The sequence below is a fragment of the Phodopus roborovskii genome, unplaced genomic scaffold (assembly GCF_943737965.1).
Source record: "Phodopus roborovskii unplaced genomic scaffold, PHOROB, whole genome shotgun sequence".
Lineage (NCBI taxonomy): Eukaryota > Metazoa > Chordata > Mammalia > Rodentia > Cricetidae > Phodopus > Phodopus roborovskii.
Genome location: NW_026126409.1, coordinates 28,307,101 through 28,325,383, shown reverse-complemented (window position 1 = coordinate 28,325,383; position 18,283 = coordinate 28,307,101). Strand labels below are relative to the sequence as shown.

General features: G+C 43.4%; 2 protein-coding genes across 2 annotated transcripts in view; both read right to left on the bottom strand.

Moving 5' to 3' along the window:
* Saraf (store-operated calcium entry associated regulatory factor) overlaps window positions 1-18,283 on the bottom strand; it is a 735,200-nt gene that overhangs the window by 35,714 nt on the left and 681,203 nt on the right. The window lies entirely within an intron of this gene.
* Mboat4 (membrane bound O-acyltransferase domain containing 4) lies at window positions 8,108-15,530 on the bottom strand. Its single transcript, XM_051182267.1, has 3 exons — window positions 15,406-15,530; window positions 12,452-12,676; window positions 8,108-9,103 (listed from the first exon to the last, which is right to left on the bottom strand). The coding sequence occupies exons 1-3, from the start codon at window positions 15,522-15,524 to the stop codon at window positions 8,137-8,139; spliced, it is 1,311 nt and encodes a 436-aa protein (XP_051038224.1). The 5' UTR covers window positions 15,525-15,530; the 3' UTR covers window positions 8,108-8,136.

Below are 18,283 nucleotides of genomic sequence, written 5' to 3'. Positions count from 1 at the left end.
AGTGGTACTGATGGAGGTGTGTGGACACACAGTCAGAACTCTGCCTTTGATAGGGATGGAGTGGGAGGTTCCTCCTCAGGTCCTTCCCCATTTTCGTTCCTTCACACATGCAGTGCTGTGCGCTTGGCATTAGACGCCTTTTTTAACAGCTGCAGATTATTTCTGGGTACTGGTTTTATGGGCAGCATTTTGTGTCTGACGATGACACTGGCTTGACAGTCCCCATCTCTGGTTGCTAGGCTAGTCACTCAAGAGTTTCAATAAAGATGCACCAACACAACATTGACATTCTGCTGTGGCGAGAGAGAAAGGAAACTTTTGATGATGAAACAATAAAGATTTTGCATACCTATTCTAGCTTGTGGATGTTTTCATAATGGAAGTTCAATCTCGGAAGGGCACTGACTGTTTAATAATGTGACACGCCCATAGCCCCGGCACTTGAGAAGCTGAAGCAAGAGAATCAACAGTCCAAGGCTCTGCGGAGCTACTTGGGACCCTATCGAAAGAAAAAAAAGTATTGATGCACTAGGAAGCAAGCGCACTAGCAGGTCAAACCTGCCACGGAAAGTAAAACCATAGGAACAGTGGTGCCATGCGGCCCTGTGACCTTGAGTGGCGAAATGAGCTGGCACTGTGCCATCTTTACATTGAGTACTTGGAGACATGAATGCAGGCTACTGTCGACTAGTCTGTGCCTTAGACCCCTAGGCACTTCGTGATGGCTACAGTCTGTGAGAAGATCAAATTCCTTCCATACATGTTCCTGTTGTCCTCTGGGGAGGATAGGCAGGCACTCCTGTTAGAAGGACTATGGACTGGGGATGTGGCTCACCATGTACCCAACCAAGGTAAATTAAGTAAATCTATTAGCAAGGTATGTGGCTCTGGCTTTAACCATTCGACAAAAGTATTAAGGAGACCATATACTTGGGCTTTCTTGTAATATTTTGCTTTTTCATTGGTAATTAAGGACTATAGAGGAGCCTCAGTGACTCAAGCCACTCAGAACTCAGTTTAGTCCCAGGGACCCACATAGAGCAAGGAGTGAACCAAATTGTTCTCTGACCTCCACACACATGCCACGGCACACATTGACCCACATGTGTTCACACACACAAAATTAAATTTTTAACATTACAAACCAGCAAGATGGCTCATCGAGTAAAGGCTGACAACCTGAGTTCATCCCCCAAACCAATGTGGTAGGAGTGAACTGGGCTCTGGGGAGATGGCTCAGAGGTTAAGAGCACTTGTTGCTCTTGCAAAGGACTGGGTTCAGTTCCCAGCATCCACTTGACAGCTCCTAACCATTCCTACCATCCATAACAGTTCCAGGGGATCTGACACTCTCATCTCTGTAGGAACAGTGTGCAAGCACTGAACATACATAAATGTAGGCAAAGCACTCACACATAGAAATCTTTTGAAAATATTTTAAAGGGAGAGAACCAACTCCTTCAAGCTGTTCTGATCTCCAGATGTTCACTATTTTAAGTATAACCCCACATCCACCAGTAATAAAATTTTAAAACCTTTTTTTCTGTTTTTAAATGACTATAACTGGGAGAGATTATGTTTCTTCTGCCTTACAATTGACCCTAACACTCCTTAATTTAATTGGGTTCTAGTTTGCTAGTGTGTACTAAGTTAGGAAGAGCAGAACACCATTGGGGGAAGTGGGCTAATCAAATGCTCCGAATGGATTATATAACACTTGTGCACATCACAGTGCACCACCACGGCCTGCACATCTCTCAGCTCCTGTACAACTGAGTTGCTTTGTGAACAGTGTTCTTGCTGCTGCTGTAGTTCTTAATTGCCCAGATAATCTCCGATGGTGAGCAATAAGAACAGGCTACAGAACACCAGAAGAAGAAGCCTGTAATTAACTTCCTACACTCTAAGGTAGGAGCTGATCTATGCTTGAGCCTCAAGACCTGATTTCTCACTCATTAAGAATCTCCTCACCATTTGTTGGTATTTACAAAGTGTTTAGGGCTGAAGGTTTGTTTGCTTGTTTGTTTGTTTTAAGTTGATATTGTGTGTATGAGAGAGAGAGCTTGCATGTATCATGACACTGGAGAACAACTTGGGAAGAGTTAATTCTTTCCCTTTACTAGAAGGGGTCCTGGGGATTGAACTTGGATCATCAGGCATTTTTGCCAGCTCAATGACTATGGAGTTTATAATTAATTTTTCTCAAGATTATTTCAATTCTGTTTAATTGTGTATCCCAGGGTGAGGGCAAGTGTGTGCACATGAGTATGCCTGCCAAGGCCAGGGGAAAGTACAGGATTCAAGAACAGTATCATCTTAGTCACTGAACCATCTGCCCAGACCTCTAAAGTAGTTTTTTGCTTTGGTTTGTTTCTTGTTGTCCTGGGAATCAAACCCCATAACCTTGTGTTGCTAAGCAAGCACTCTGTCACTGAGCTAAGTCCCAAGCCCACTGAAGTTTATGTTTACAAGAGAATGACTTCCCTGTTTTGCTTTCAGTTTTCTGAAAGTAATTTGGAAGCTATCATTGGGTTTAGAACCACACACTATAGTTTTGTTTTTGTTTTAAAGGAGGAGGAAGAAAGGGAGAGGGGGAGGGAAGAAAGAAAGAGAGGAAGGAAGAAAGGAAGAAAAGAAAGGAAGAAAGAAAGAAAGAGAAACTCAGATTTTATTAAACCTTTAAGTTTGTGGAGATAGGTTAAAATAACATCCAAAATTTGTTTCCTTGAGAGGTCAGGATCACAAAGCATTCTTCAGCTAAAACTGTTTTCTTGTGTTCAGTCGCAGCATTGACAGGTGAGAGGTTAATTTCTGTAGTTAACTGTGAGGGAAGGGATTTGTTTAGTTCAGAGCAGTGGAACCCATCAAATGGGATAAAACAGTAAAAAATAAACCTGTGTGCTCCCATGCACTTGTTTTAAGATTTATTCATTTTTATGTTATGTGTATGACTATTGCTTGAATGTATCTGAGTATACCACATGTGTGCAGTGTCTGTTGGGGCCAGAATAGAGTGCTGAATCCCTGAAAGCGGAGTTACAGATAGTTATGAACCCACTAGGTGGGAGCTGGGAACCTGGGTCCTCTTCAAGAGCAATGAATATTCTTTTTGTTTGCTCGTTTGTTACTTTTTGAGACAGGGTCTCTGTGTAGCCCTGGATGTCCTGAACTCCCCATGTAGAATCTGCCTCACAAATGCTGGAATTAGCAGTGTATGCCACTATGCCAAGCTTGCAGTAAGTATTCTTAACCACAGAGCCATCTCTCCAGCCCACCATGCAATTGTTAATAGCATTGTTATTTAATGGTTGAGTTGCAATGTGCTTGGCATTTAATACAGAAGCATGTTTCTCTTGGCAGGTGGCCATTGCATAATGTCATGTAAATGTAGCTTTGGCATAAAAATAAGCATATATTTGTAAATTGCCCCCCTTCCAAATGGAACAGATGTTTTCCTGAGAGCTGGCTTTATTTAAAAGATTTGAGGCCTTTTTTTTTAAAAAACTGTTCACAGTTAAAATGGCTTCCTGGGATTAAGTTAAGACAGGTAGACTGGCTTTTGCCATGGTCTGAATCATCTACAAGAAGCAACTCCGAGAAGCTCAGACAGTGGAATGCTTGCTGTGTGTACATGGACTGGGTTGAACACCCAAGCCCCACATAGAAAGCCAGGTGAGCCAATGAGTGCCTGTATTCCCTACAGGCCAATCACTGGCACACACTGGCCAGGCAGCCTAGTCAAAACTGAGTCAGGTTCATTGAGAGACTCCTGTCTCAAAAAAAAAAAAAAAAAAAAAAAAAAAAAAAGGGCAATTGAAGAAAGCTGACATACCTGTGGCTTCTATGTACACAAACACCCACACACCAACATGCGCTCACAAACATGTACACAAACAGGCGTAAATGTAACACATCTTGCTTGGAGACTTAGTTCCCAGTATAGCAATGAAAGCTAAGGACATTGGTCTCCCATCAGGAGAGGGATATGATACCAAGCCAAGCATCCTATTAGAACTGGCATTAGTCACCAATATAACTGGAAGGGTAATTCTTTTCAAGTATGCTGCTCAAAACAGTAATTTTGAAGTTGTCTTATTAAAACTTTAAGCATGGCCTTGTACATGTCCGTCGTTCCAGGGCTCTTAAAGGAAGATTGCAAATTTGAGGACAGCCTGAGGTAAGGACCCTCAAGAAAACTAAATAAGCAAATAAATACATAAATTGAAGCACATAGTCCCCCATTTACCTAAAATCTAGTGAGATAGGACACCCTAAAATAGATCAAAGGATGCTAGCTGAATCTATGTAAAGAGAAATGTGGAGACTCTCAGAAGGGAGGGTTTGAGAAGCAGTGTTGATGGCAAAGTGGTGTTGAATTTCAGGCTGCTGCCAGCAGGCATGCGGGACTGTGGAGTGTGTTTCTTTTAGTATATACTAGAATGAATTATCACTAGTGAACTGGACATGGAGATAATGTAACCCTTGTAATCCCAGAGCTCAGAAGATGGAAGCAAGAAGATGAAGATTTGCGTCTAGACTACTGGGCTACACAGTGAGATGCTTTCTCAAAACAGTCAAAAAAAAAAAAATGTAAAGAAACAGTGAGTTGACTTAAAATGAACTTAAAGGAAAGTCAGGCTGGAGAGATGACTCAGTAGGTCAAGTGCTTGCCATGTAAGCATCAGGACCTGAGTTCAATCACCTGTCCCCACATAAAAGCAGGGAACAGCAACACTGGAGGCAGAAGGAGGCAAGTGGATCCCTGGGCTTGCTGGCCAGCCAATCTGGTTGAATCCCTGAGCTCAAGGTTCAGTGAGGGACCATGTCTCAAAAATAAGATGGAGAACAACTGAGGATGATACCCAACACTCACACATACCTGTGAACATGGGCACACATACTCTAATACATGTTTTGCTTTTTAAAGGAAAAAAGAGTAATTATGCACAGTCCAGGTGTCCACAGATGTAGCATTGCTTCCTGGCTAAGTTGGAGGTTCTGACACTGTGGGTGTGTGTGTGTTACACATAAGGAATAATGCTAGGGCGAGCCATGGAAAGAAAGGACAGCTGCCTTACAGTTAGTTCTCCAGAGACTGTGTTTGCCTCAAAGTCCAGCTCTTCCTTTGTTACATTTCAGTGGGTTTTGGTTCCGGCAACTATATAAATAATTACCAAGTGTTAGAGGGTATCCTAGTTTGATTTTTGTTGCTGTGATTAAACAAACAAACAAATACTTCCCAAAAACAATTTGGGGAGGAAAGCACTTATTTCACCTTACCTTAAGTCCATCATTGAGGGAGGCTGAGGTTAGAATTCAAGGCAGGAACATGAGGGCAGGAGCTGAAGCTGAGACCATGGAGAAGTGCTACGTATGGGCTTGATTTCCATGGCTTCTTCAGTCTGCTTTCTTCTACAGCTCAGGACCACAGACATGGCCACACTCTATCAGTCTGGTGGAGACAACTCCTCAGATAACTCTGCTTTGAGTCAAGTTGACACAACTAGTCAACACAGGTTGGTTTTTCACTTATTCTCCTCTGGGAGATAATATTACCCTTTTTATTTTTTTTAATCCAAATTTCCAAATTTAGTCCTGCATAGATTAAACACATTAGTGATTGGCTTCATTTTTACCAATAATGCATTGGTATCTCATTAGGGAAAGAAATAAAAGCACTTCCCCTTGGAGTCAGTTAACCAAGAATCTAGATTTGGGTAATCTGCTTCATTCTCTGTGTCTTCTGTTCTCTGTCTGTCTGGTCCATGAGTCCTGTGCCTGCCCTGTATATCTATCTGTCTTGTCTGTGTCTATGTGTCTGTCCCTGACAAAGGGTTTTGCACATGGGGAACAAATGAGATAATTTGCAGGAACATTTAGCAGGGTTTTACAAGGGAGTAAGTCACTGACTCCAACTGATCCCAACTGACCCAGGTATCAAGCATTATCAATTATCAACCAATAAATGGATGTTTCCAGCCTTTATGGTAGATTTTAGGAAGTTTCTTTCAACTTCTTCATTTGCTGCTGTGGTGATTTGAATAAAAATGTTCCCCATAGGTCTATAGGGAGTGGAACTCTTAGGAGGTGTGGCCTTGTTGAAGTAGGTGTGGCTTTATTGGAGGATGTGTGTCATTGGGCGTGGGCTTTGAGATTTCAGAAGCTCCAGCCAGGCCCAGCGTCCCTCTCTCTTCTTGCTGCCTGAAGATCCAGATGTAGAACTCTCAGCTACCTCTCCAGCACTGTGTCTGCCTGCATGCCACCATGTTTTCCCCATGAGGACAATGAACGAAACTTCTGAATCTGTATGCCAGCCCCAATTAAATGTTTTCTTTAGAGGAGTTGCCATGGTCATGGTGTCTCTTCACAGCAATAGAACCCCTAACTAAGAAAGTTGCTTTCAGCAAATGATACATTATCTGTGTCAAGGGCATGGAAGAGTATATAATTTAAGATTACAATAACTCATTAGCTTAGCTTGTAAAAGTTGGTTACCTGGGAAGTCCAAGGCAAATAAGGTCAGCTGCTACATTGATCTCTTAAGGGCTGGCTAAACCAACAGTCCACAGTAGGAGAGCCAACTTAAGTCTTAAGTGACCTCAAGGTGTATTATTAATTCAGCTGTGAGGTCCAGTCTCTTGGAATGTGAGAGATATTTTCAGAATTTGGATGGCCACTAAATTAAAATTTTCAAACTTATGGCTAGGGATGAATTCATGGAACAGAATAATATGATGGCATGCTTGAGTTTTGTCTTTATTGCTTTCTGTCTGGTAATTTATTTTCTGGCTGATTTGAATATTTGTTTGTTTGAGGCAGGGTCTCACTATGTGGAATCTTCCAGCCTCAGACTTGGGCTTTTCCTGCCTAGGATTCCCGAGTACTGGGATTCCAGTCATATGCCACTTTGCCTGACTTACTAGGGTTGAGTGTTTCTTAAAGGTACATGTAGTGGAGGCTTGGTCCCCAGGGTGGCAGTGGTGATAACCAGCAAAACCTTTACAAAATGGACCCCAGTGAGGTCATGTCCCTCAAAGAGTTGAAGGTTGTTTTCAGGGAACACCTTAGTATTTTTCCCAAGAGGATTTATAGGAAAAGTTAATGTTGGTCCTGACTGCTCTCTGGAGTGCTGTTTGAGATGTGAGCCATTGTCCCCACTCCTGCTGTGATTTGACAGCATCCACCATCAGGGCCTCAGCAGAAGCCAAACCAATAGGACCAACCAGTCTTAGACTTTGAGCTTCTAAACCTGACATTTCTTCATAAGCTGGCCTGTTTCTAACATTTCATAATAGCAATGAAAAGCCGATTCATGCCAGATTGCTCTAATTCACATCCCAGAGTCAACCAAGCCCACTGGACATTGAGAATTTAAATTTCCATATTAATATCTTCATATGGTTCGTAGTTGGAGGCTGTTTTGTTGTTGTTTTTAATGTGGTGGTGAGGATTGAACCCAGGACCTCACACATGCTGGGCAAACACTCATTGAATTTAGCCCTCCACACACACCTTACGTTCTATATTCTGGTTTACCTCAACTTCTCTTCCACATCTAGAAAAGTAAGTCTTGTGCTTCTCTGGTTTGTGCCTCAGTAGCAACAAAATAGCTCGTTAATGTACATGTCTTGTTACTGTTCTATTGCTGTGAACAGACACCATGACCATAGCAACTCCTATAAAGGAAAACATTTAATTGGGACTGGCTTACAGTTCGGAGGTTTAGTTCATCATCATCATGGCGGGAAGCATGGCAGTGTGCAGGCAGTCATGATGCTGAGAGTTCTACATCCTGATACATAGGCAGGTGTGAAGAGCCTCTGCCTAGCACGGGCTTTTGAAACCTCAAGCCCACCCCCAGTGACATACTTCCTCCAAAAGAGCATACCTCCTAATCCTTTCAAATAGTGTCACTCCCTAAACACTTCAATATGAACCTATGCTGGCCATTTTATTTAAACCACCACAGTAGGCATGCACATTTCTGTGGCCAGCCATCAGGTTCACCCATCCAGTACTTAAAAACTTTTATTAGGAAAAAAAAGTTGAAATATATTAATCATCAATGCATCCTCCGGTATTTTCTAAACTAGGTTTCATGGCTGGATGAGATGAAGTGGGGATGGTGCATGGATTTCAGTTACATTTCTGTTTTCTCCTCACTAATAGAAAAAGCAAAACACAGTACACCCCGGGGAAGATACTGTTGTAAGAACAACACAAACGACTGAGGGAGGAAAAGCTCCTGCCTTCCACAGCCAGCATTACATAGGCAATGATGAGCTGGGTATGGGCCCAAGTGAGGGCTCTATAGAGCAGCCGCAGTGGCCAGGAGCTGATAAATACACTGGCAAAAGCGTGAATCAGATAATCGGCTTCTACCATTAGAGACCAGCACAGGAAGCCGAACACCTGTCCCGGATGGAGCCCGTGCCACCAAGCGGAAAAGGCAAAAGTCTGCAGCACTGGCCAGCGCCGGCTGTTCTGAAAGATGAGCCGCCTGAGCCACCGAGCTGTGCTTCGATTCCACCGCCTGGCGAACACGGAGATCCTGTGTGTAGTTTCCAGTGTCCACATGTCCACGTCGGGGATGTATTCCTCCTCCCCAGCCCTCTGGCCAGCCTCGGATCCAAAGCCCGCCGCATGGAGGAGAGAGTCATCCAGGATCCAGTGGGAGTAGTAGGTGAGTTTGAAGAGCCCAGCTGTGGACCACATGATGTAGATGCACTCCAGCTGCCGGCAGTCGTCCAGCCCGGGTCCTGTGCTCACCACCCTCCTCAGCGCCACCTGGAGCCACTCCAGCCCAACAATCTGCAGACCCCTCCAGGTCAGAGCCCAGGGAGAGAGACCGGGATGCAAAGAGCTTGACCTTTCAACACAAGCCCGGAATCTCCGAAAGGAACACAGCGGGCCTCCCAGGAGGGCAGGGAAAAAGAGCAAGTAGCTGACACAGGGCAGAGCCTCCAACGCGCACTCAGACAAGGAGCTCCTCCTATTCTGGGTGCCGCCCGACGCTGCCTCCACTTTCCCCTCACGAATGTCCATTGAGAGCGACGTGACTCTCTGCGTCAAGAGCATGAGGGAAGAAAGGGCGATGTAGAATCTGCAAGAGATGTAAAGAAATATGTACATGAAGCCGCACCGGATTTCTTTCCTCGCTTATGTCCAGACCTGCCCACAGATCTCAAAACAAGCCATAAGCCACAAAGACTCTTACATTCTTTCAGAACCATACATTAGTTCACAGCAAAAACATCATTGGTTAGAAATGAAAAAAAAAATTGATGAGGGATACTATGAGAAAATATTGATGGTTTTGTTTTGTTTTTTGAGACTTGTAGCTTTGGCAGAGCTGGGAATCACAGGGCTACTCCGGACTGCCTTCCAAATGCTGGGATTAAAAGCACTGTGTCGCCATGTCTGGCTGACTATTGCATATAGAATATAACTAAATTTTTATATGTATGGATGTGTTGCCTATGTAAGTCTATGTAATATGTACATGCCTGAGGACGCCAGAGGGGACTTTAGATCCCCTGGAACTGGGGTTATGGATGGTTGTGAACTATCATGAGAGTGCTGGGAATCGAACCTGGGTCTTTGTAAGAGCAGTCAGTGCTCTTAACCACTGGGGCATCTCTCCATCTCCTGGCTAATATTTTAGAATGGAATGGCTTATAAAGGGCCAGAGAGATGGCTCAGTGGGTTAAGACACTTGAGGCTGAAATCCTGAGTTCAATTCCCAGAACCCACAGTTTTAAATAAGAAGAAAACTGGCTCCCAAACTTGCCTTCTAACCCAGACCATGGTGGTGCACACCTTTAATCCCAGAACTCAGGAGGCAGAGACATTTGGATCTCTGTGAGTTTGAGGCCAGCCTGGTCTTCTAGTGAGTTTCAGGACAGCCAAGGCTACAGAGGAACTTTGTCTTTTTAAAACAAAGTTGCCTTTTGATCTCTACAGGAGTACTGTGTCAAGTACAATAAATAAATTAATTAAAATGTTCCTTTAAAAAAAGAATGTCTTGTAAATATTAGGGTCAGAGCCAGTATGTGATACACACTTGTAGTTATCACACTCAAGGGGCTGAGGCAGGAGAACAGTGAACTGGAGGCTTGTCAGTACTATAGAGTAAGTTCTAGAACATTCCATATATAAAAAAAAATCAAGAAGAAATTTAAGACTGGAGACATGGAAGACATTTGATACAAAAGAAATAAGAATTAGTATGAAAGGATTATGGGAAATTGAAGTTTTTAAATATAAGTCAGGCCCTGGCTGTAATACTCTGGCGACTGGAGTTGTGCATTGAAAAATGCATCAGCATGAGTGGTGGCTCTCAAGCAGTTGAGGTTTGTGTTTTATATTTGAACTCTCATCAAGACACCAGAGATTCTGCTAATGAGATTGCTGGGGACAGCCAGAAAAAATAACAATGACACCCTCCCTGTACAGTCAAGGAAACAGTGCTGTCCCCAGCCATGACCATGTCATCTGTGAATTGGACTTGAGGACATCAGATCCTCCTGCCTGACTTATCCTGAGAGCAGGCTCACTTCCAAATGCCAACTTCCCTTCCATTGCAGCTGTGTCCCCCAGATTCACATCCTGAAGTTCCAATCCCTGGAGACTAAGAGAGTGGAGTTAAAGAAGTGTTTAAAGTGACATCATATGAACAGACACACTCATTACACTCATCCAACATAACTAAAGAATTCGGACACATACACAGTCAGATGTGTATGTGACAGACAGGAGCACACACACACACACACACAGGATGACCATGTGACAACCCAGGAGAAGGTGCCCATCTATGCCAAGATGAGAAGGCTCACATGCAGCCCCATGTTGTGAAGAGATACAATTCTATTGTGTGTATCACCCAGTCAGTGGGCTTTGCTACAGCAGCTCTGGCTCCAGTCAGTGGGCTTTGCTACAGCAGCTCTGGCTAGCTGGCACTCATTGTCATTTCACATCTGCCCCAGCCTTCTTCCCATCCACTCAGAGCCTGTTCAACTTGCCCTTCTGGCCTCTAGCAGGTCCTGGCTTCCTACTACAGTCCTGATTCATCATATTCCATACAGTAATCCCGCCTATTTACCATCTCACCTCTCCCAGAGACACAAGCCTGAAATCAGTCTCTATCCCCCAACCTAACCCCCACCCATGTGTGTGTCTGTGTGTTTGGGTGTCAGTGTGTGCTTATGTGTACCTGTGTATATCTGTGTATGTCTGTGTCTGTGTGTGTCTATGTGTGTGTGTGTATGTTTTTCTGTCTCACTGTGTGTCTGTGTGTGTTGTATGCACGTGTGGAGGCCAAGAGAGACCATGGGATGGAGGCCCTGCTCTATCATGTCTACCTTATTCCTTGGTATACAGAGTCTCTCACTGAACCTGGGGTGAGGCTGGCTGTCCCCCAGCCCCAGTGGTCCTGTCTCCAGCCTTCCCAACATACACACAGAGTTGGGGTTGCAAGTACACTAAGTCACTCCTAACTTTTTCTATGAGCTCTTGAGGTTTCTCGGGTCCTAAGATTTGCACAGCAAGCACTCTTGTCCGTTAAGCCATCTCTTTAGCCTGTAAGTCTGAAGTCTTGGTGAACATTGTCTTATTTTTGTTGTTGTTGTTGTTTGGTTGGTTGGTTGTTTATTGCTTTTGAGACAGGCTCTTATGCATCCCAGGCTGATCTTCCTTCAATTCGATATATAACTAAGAATGGCCTTGAACTTTTGATCATCCTGCCTCTGTGCTGGGGTTACAGGCAGGTGTCACCAAGTCTGGTGCGCCATGATCATCTTTAAAGGATTCCAGGTGCAGAGGGAGTGGCAAAGGGAGCTAAGAGGAGATTAAAATCAGACAGGGACCTGCCCAGTGTAGTCATAGCCTGTATTCTCTGAGTGACACAGACCTACGCCAGCTGACAGACAGCCTTGAGGCACCAGGAACACTAGGTGACAGGAGCAGACAAAGATACTTACTCCCTTAATCTTGTCAATTCCCCTAGCTCATAACACGCCTCCAGTCTATAACTAGTTCTTGGTTTTTGTTCTCTGTTGCTCTCTAGGTTGGGTGGATACCCTTCTTAGAGATGAAAGGGGTGTTGAAACAGCTGAGCCTGGATAAAGACAACACACAGAGGCAGCCAGGCCTTCTTTGATTTGGCTGTGCCAAAACTGCAAGGCTGAGATGAGCAAGCCATCATCACTGCCAGGCACAATGACAGTTTCAGCAAGTGCCAGATCCTGGGTATCTAGACAGTAACATGAAACGGCTCTGTGTAGTCACAGAACTTCATTTACACTGATTATCTCTAACACCACAGCCTCTCAAGAAAGCTGTTGCCAGCCTTGTTGTTCCTTTTCTAGGAAAAGAGGCTGCCCCTTTGGCGAAGCTCAATGAACATGTGAGGATTAGAGTCAGCTCAGTGACAGCAAACGGGGGCCTTTACCGGACAGGTGCAGGCTCTTGCAGGTAGTATTCCGTGTAGTGAAGACCCAGGTGCCACAGGGTCTGCCAGCCCATCTGAAAGGAGAAGGTCAGCCTATGGACTTCCTGTGGACCATGTGAGGAGACCAGAGCCACAGCGCAGAGAGCAGGGATGAAGATGAGCAAAGCATAGGATCCCATGGCAGCCAAGGCCAGGACACCTCCTCCAGCCAGGAGAAAGAGGTACCTGAAAGAAAGGAGACAACAAAGGCGACACTCAGAACAGTGTCTCAATGAATCCTATCATTGTCATCCCAAGAAATCTAATACAATATGGACAGACGCTGTGTGGTTGCCACAGTGAATCTTCTGTTCTGAAGGAAATAGAGTCCAGGTCCCTTGTAAACGTCTGCCTCCGGAGGCAAATCTTGTTTCCTCCCTTGGTGCCCTTGGTAACTCTTGTATGCCTATCATACAAATGGCTATAACCACTAAGAGCCTGTGGTAATTTAAATGGGAATGGCCCCCATAGGCTCATATGTTTTGTATGCTTGGTCCACAGTTAGTGGATTAGGAGGTGTGGCTTTGTTGGAGTAGGTGTAGAATTATTGGAGGAGGTGAGTTTTGAGGTTTCAAAAGCCTGTGCCAGGCCAGGTCTCTCTCTCTCTCTCCCTCATTCCTACTCTCTCTCCCTCTCTCTGCCTATGGATCAGGATGTAAGCTCTCAGCCCCTGCCCACCCACCCGCCTGCCTGCCTGCCTGCCAAACACCATGCTTCCTGCCATGGTGACAATAGATTAACCCTCTGAGGCTGTGCAAGCCCCAAGTTCAATGCTTTCTTTTATAAGACTTGCCTTGGTCATAGTATCTCTTCCGAGCAATAGAACAGTGACTAAAACAATCCAGGCAGCTTGACAACGAACGGGACTTCTCAAGATCTAACTGAGAAGCTGGGCAGCAGTGTCTGCAGCCTTTAATCCCAATACTTGGGAGGCAGAGGGAGGTGGATCACTGTGAGTTTGAGGCCAGACCGGTCTACAAATTGAGTTCTAGGACAGGCTCCAAAGGTACACGGAGAAACCATGTCTCAGAAAAAAGAAAAGAAAAGAAAAGAAAAGAAAAGAAAAAATCTAACTGTGGGTTGTAGAAAAACTAGCAAGTCTCCCATAACCGAAGTAAAGACCCTTTTTTCCTCACAGGGTGTAACATCACCCAGTGCATTTCAAAGAGCTGGAGAGAGGATACACAATGCCTGTCTCGGTCAAGAATTTGAACACATTAGCAGCAAATCTTTATGTCTTTGTGTCAAAACACACCTCCAATGAGTTCATACCTACTCCAACAAAGCCACACCTTCTAAGCCTCCTTCATCCTCACTACTGTAAGCACTTGGGAGCTCATTGTTTGTTGTTGTTGTTGTTTAAGATTTACTTATGAATAGTGCTCTGTCGGCATGTATGCCTGCACATCAGAGGACAGCACCAGATCTCATTATGGATGGTTGTTGGGAATTGAAATCCAGACCTCTGGAAGAGCAGCCAGTGCTCAACCTCTGAGCCATCTCTCCAGACCCTGGGTTTTTGTTTGTTTTGTTTTGTTTTTTAAGTTGTTATAGTTGATGTTTTATGAGTCTTTGTATATAGAAAGCTTTCTTATAACAGTCCCCCCACTCCACCCGAAGCTGGGTGGTGGTGGCACATGCCTTCAATCCCAGCACTAGGGAGGCAGAGGCAGGAGGATCTCTGAGTTTAAGACCAACTTGTTCTACAGAGTGAGTTCCAGAACAGCCAGGGGCACACAGAGAAGTCCTGGCTGGAAAAACAAAAAACAAAAGCAAAGGAAATCTGTCCCTCTATCGCCATCTCTCAGAAACAAGGGTAAGGGCCATCTATGAGTTGTGAACAGAGGATATCATACCTGCAATATTACCTGCATATATTAAACAGTTAGATTTTACCTAAGACAATCCACTAGGTCTAAAAGGTTGTGCTTAGCAGTAGAGTAAGCACATCTTCAGTATGTGCAAAGCCCTGGGTCATACCCTGAACACCACACACATGGATACACATACAGCTCCACTAAATAAAATCTTAGTTTCCTAAATAAGGAAAAACTGGTAGGTGGCTTTGGGCAATAGACTGCTGGTTTTACAGAAGGATCTTCCACAAAGCCTTCTTGAAAATCAAATGCGCTTTTTAATGTACTGAGCGTTACAAAGAAAATGTATAACCAAGTTATCAGTTCTTTAGTGATGCCAGTTTTAGACCAAATTGAGGTATAATCCACCAAGATTTGTTTTGACTTATTTCTCAAAAACAAACCAAAAAAAATCAAAGGCAAATTTTAAAACTCACACTTTGTTATAGATATAACACACAAGCAATATTTTCCAAACAGTTTAATTTCATGTTAGACAAAATCCTCAAAACTAAGACTGCTGAAGACTAACCGGGATCTGCAGTTAGCACAGAGGTATACATTTTAGGATTTCCAGTATCATCTCAATATTTAACCATTTTCCATTTCATATGAACCTAGCTACCTATTTTTGAGTCAATGCAAACATAAAGTTAATTTATGAGTCAGTTTTAGTCTAATACAGAGGTTCTCAACCCATGGGTTGCGACCCCCTTGGGAGAGTCAAATATCAGATAACATGCATATCAGATATTTACATTATGATTCATAAAAGTAGCAAAATTACAGTTATGAAGTAGCACCTAAATAATTTTATGGGTGGGGGTCACCACAACATGAGGAATTTTATTAAAGGGTTGCAACATTAGAAAGGTTGAGAACCACTGCTAATCTATTGACAATCATTATCAAGCAGCCAACCATCCATCAATAGCACAACACATGAAAAATTACACTTTGAGAGTAGCTAATGTGTGGCCTTCTCATGTACAGAACACTCTGTTTCCACCCGATTATTGTACCACTAGATGGAAAAACAATATTAGCCATCCAGCCTACCTGGCCCGGGTGGAAAAGGAATCCATGAGGCAGAGATAATTAAACAGAAGTGCAAAGGGGAAAGCAGCCCCTTGATAAAGTGATATGGGATGGAGGAATAAGAGCTGGAGCCAATCCATTATGAACAGGGAACAAACTTCCTTCCTAGAGTTCTGCACTGGTGCCCTCCTTCAAGGGAAATCACAGCCAGGCTCTCCCTGGCCTTTTTATGTGGTATTAAAAGGCCTGCAGGATAGCTCTGCAGATAAGCAGTGTAAAGGTTGGCTCCTGATAACAGGACCGAGCTATGGAAACCAAATCACACTGCAGAATTCTCTCGCCTCTCTGTGTTTACTGAAAAATTGCTCTCAGAGGTTGTACCTTGCAGGCAACATGGCATGTTATTTGCCTTTCCAGCCATCACATTGTTATATATTTTCTTCGCTAAGTTAATGGAAGAAAAAAAGCCACTGTTGTAGACAAAGAGGCCTGGACTAAGGACAAAAGAAAGGCAAATCCACAACAAAAATCAAGATTCCTTTCTCAATTACCTCTCTTACAGTGCCTTCTCTTCCAAAGCAGAACCACCCCCACCACATGCCTACTTCTTGATTAGTTTATTTTCTGCTCTTCATAAGCAAAACGAGAGCTCTACAGGGGCAGGACACTCTCATTTATTGCAAAATCTCCAGCATGCAGAATAGGGATGCAAACCCACTTTCTATTCATCAAACACTTATTGAAGTTAAGGTTTAGAGGACAAAAAAGTGTGGGGAGAAAAGAGAGTCTTTGGTTTGAGGGGTGGGTAAAGCTGAGAATATGTCCTCAAAGCAAGACAAGAGTGAGAGGCCATCTGTCAGCTAGTGGAGGCCTGTCTGCTGAGCCCAGGACATTGCAAGCCAACACAGCACCATGTACTAAAACACCAGTCACCCTTCTGTTCTGATTATTTTTCTCATGAGCACACATTAGGCTGAATTTATTTCTTTTACTGTTGTGGCGGTTAGAAAGGAAATGCCCCCCAAAGGGAGTAGTACTATTAGGAGGTGTGGCCTTGTCTTGGTCTATTGAGATGGCTTAGCAGTTAAGAGCACTGGACGATTTTCCAAACGACCCAGGGTCTACTCTCTGTGTCTGCAAGGTGACTCACAACTGTCTGTAACTCCAGTTCTCAGGGGATCTGAAGGCTTCTTTTGACCTGGAAAGTCACCAGACATGCATATGGTGCACATACTCATATGCAAGAAGGCACCTATATACATAATAAAAACAATAATACAACTCATCAACTGAAAAAAAACAAAAACAAAAACAACATCTGACATACAAATCCCAAAAACAGGGACATACTATGAAACCAGACAACAAAACTTCTCCCAAAGTTGTTAATCCTCTGGTTAGGGCATTTAATGAGAGCAAGTAAGCGGAAGCCCCAGCCTGAGAACACAAACTAAGGATTAAAAACACATTCTAAGTCACAGACAGCTGAATGAAACAAGGAAGAAATGCAGGATATGAAAGATGGATCCAATAAGGAGACAGAAATGCAGAAGAAAAAACACTCTGAATGCAGAAATGGAAAACATATTAAGTCTGTGGTGGTTTGAATAGAAAACAGTCCCTATAGTCTCGGGTATCTGAACACTTGGTCCCCTATTGGTGGCACTGTTTGAGGAGGCTTAAGAGGTGTGGCCTTAATGGAGGACGATGTCACAGAAAGTGGATTTTGCCACTTCCAATTTGCTTTTTTTGTTCTGTGCTTGTAGTTCAAGATGTGAGTTCTCGACTTTCTGTTCCTGTCACCATGTCTGTTGACTGTCGCCGTGCATCAATTCTGCCATCATGAACTCTTTATATGTATTTTATGCACCTTGGTTTTTGCCATGGGTGTTGGATCCCCTGGAACTGGAATTAGACAGTTGTGAGCTGCCATGTGGGTGTTGGTAATTGAACCCAGGTCCCTTAAAAGACCAGTCAGTGTTCTTAACCACTGAGCCATCTCTCCAGCTACCATCATGAACTCTTATCTTTCTGGAACCATAAACCAAAATAAACTTTGTCTTCTTTAAGTTGCATTTGGTCATGATGTTTTATCTCTGCAAGAAAAAAGTGATGTAGAGTAACATGTTCAAAATTAAAAAAAAAAAAACTGTGAAATGTTAGGCATAGTACCTCTTGCCTTTAATCTCAGCACTCACAAGCAAAGGAAGGAAGATCTCAGTGAGTTCAAGGCCATCCAGCCTGGTGTACAGTGCCAGTTCCAGGCCAGCCATGGCTGCAATAGTGACACCCTGTTTCAAAACAACAACAAAAACCAAAAAGTAACCCCATAGAAAACCTCAGCAATAGAACAGACATAGGAGAGGACAGAATATTTGATCTTGAAGACAACTGCAGGAATTAGAACAATCCAACAAGAACCAAGGTGAAATAATAAAGAAGTGTAAATGGGAATTCCAAGATCTACTCAATGTTCTAAGTCGAAGTCTATAAGTTCCAGGCATACGAGGTGAATAATATCATCATAAAGGGATAGAAAACATTTTCAAAAGAATTACAACAGGAAATGTCCCACAGTTTTCGTGAGACAAAAGAGGTAAGTGTTCCACAAACAGGAAGAGTTTAGGACACTAGGCAGACCAGAAACAAACCTCCCATGTCATATCATAATTAAAACACTAATATACAGAACAAAAAAGTATATTAAAAATGGCAAAAGAGCAGGCAGGTCCATCACATAAACAATGGTTTATGAAATGTTAAAAGCCAGAAGAGTTTGCAATGATGTATTTCAAGTTCTGAAAGCTAACCACTGCCATCCCAGAACACTGCACCCACATAAAGCTACCTGTTGAAACTAAAGGAAAAATAAAAAACTTTCCATGACAAAAACAGGCTA

Bases quoted from the DNA above. Each gene is read 5' to 3' on its own strand.
- Mboat4 (XM_051182267.1), bottom strand. From the start codon at position 15,524: ATGGATTGGCTCCAGCTCTTATTCCTCCATCCCATATCACTTTATCAA. The intron at 12,677-15,405 runs GTAGGCTGGATG...CCTTTCTTTCAG, and splicing joins TCCTTTTCCACCCGGGCCAG to GTACCTCTTTCTCCTGGCTG. The intron at 9,104-12,451 runs GTAAAGGCCCCC...CATCTCTTGCAG, and splicing joins CAAGAGCCTGCACCTGTCCG to ATTCTACATCGCCCTTTCTT.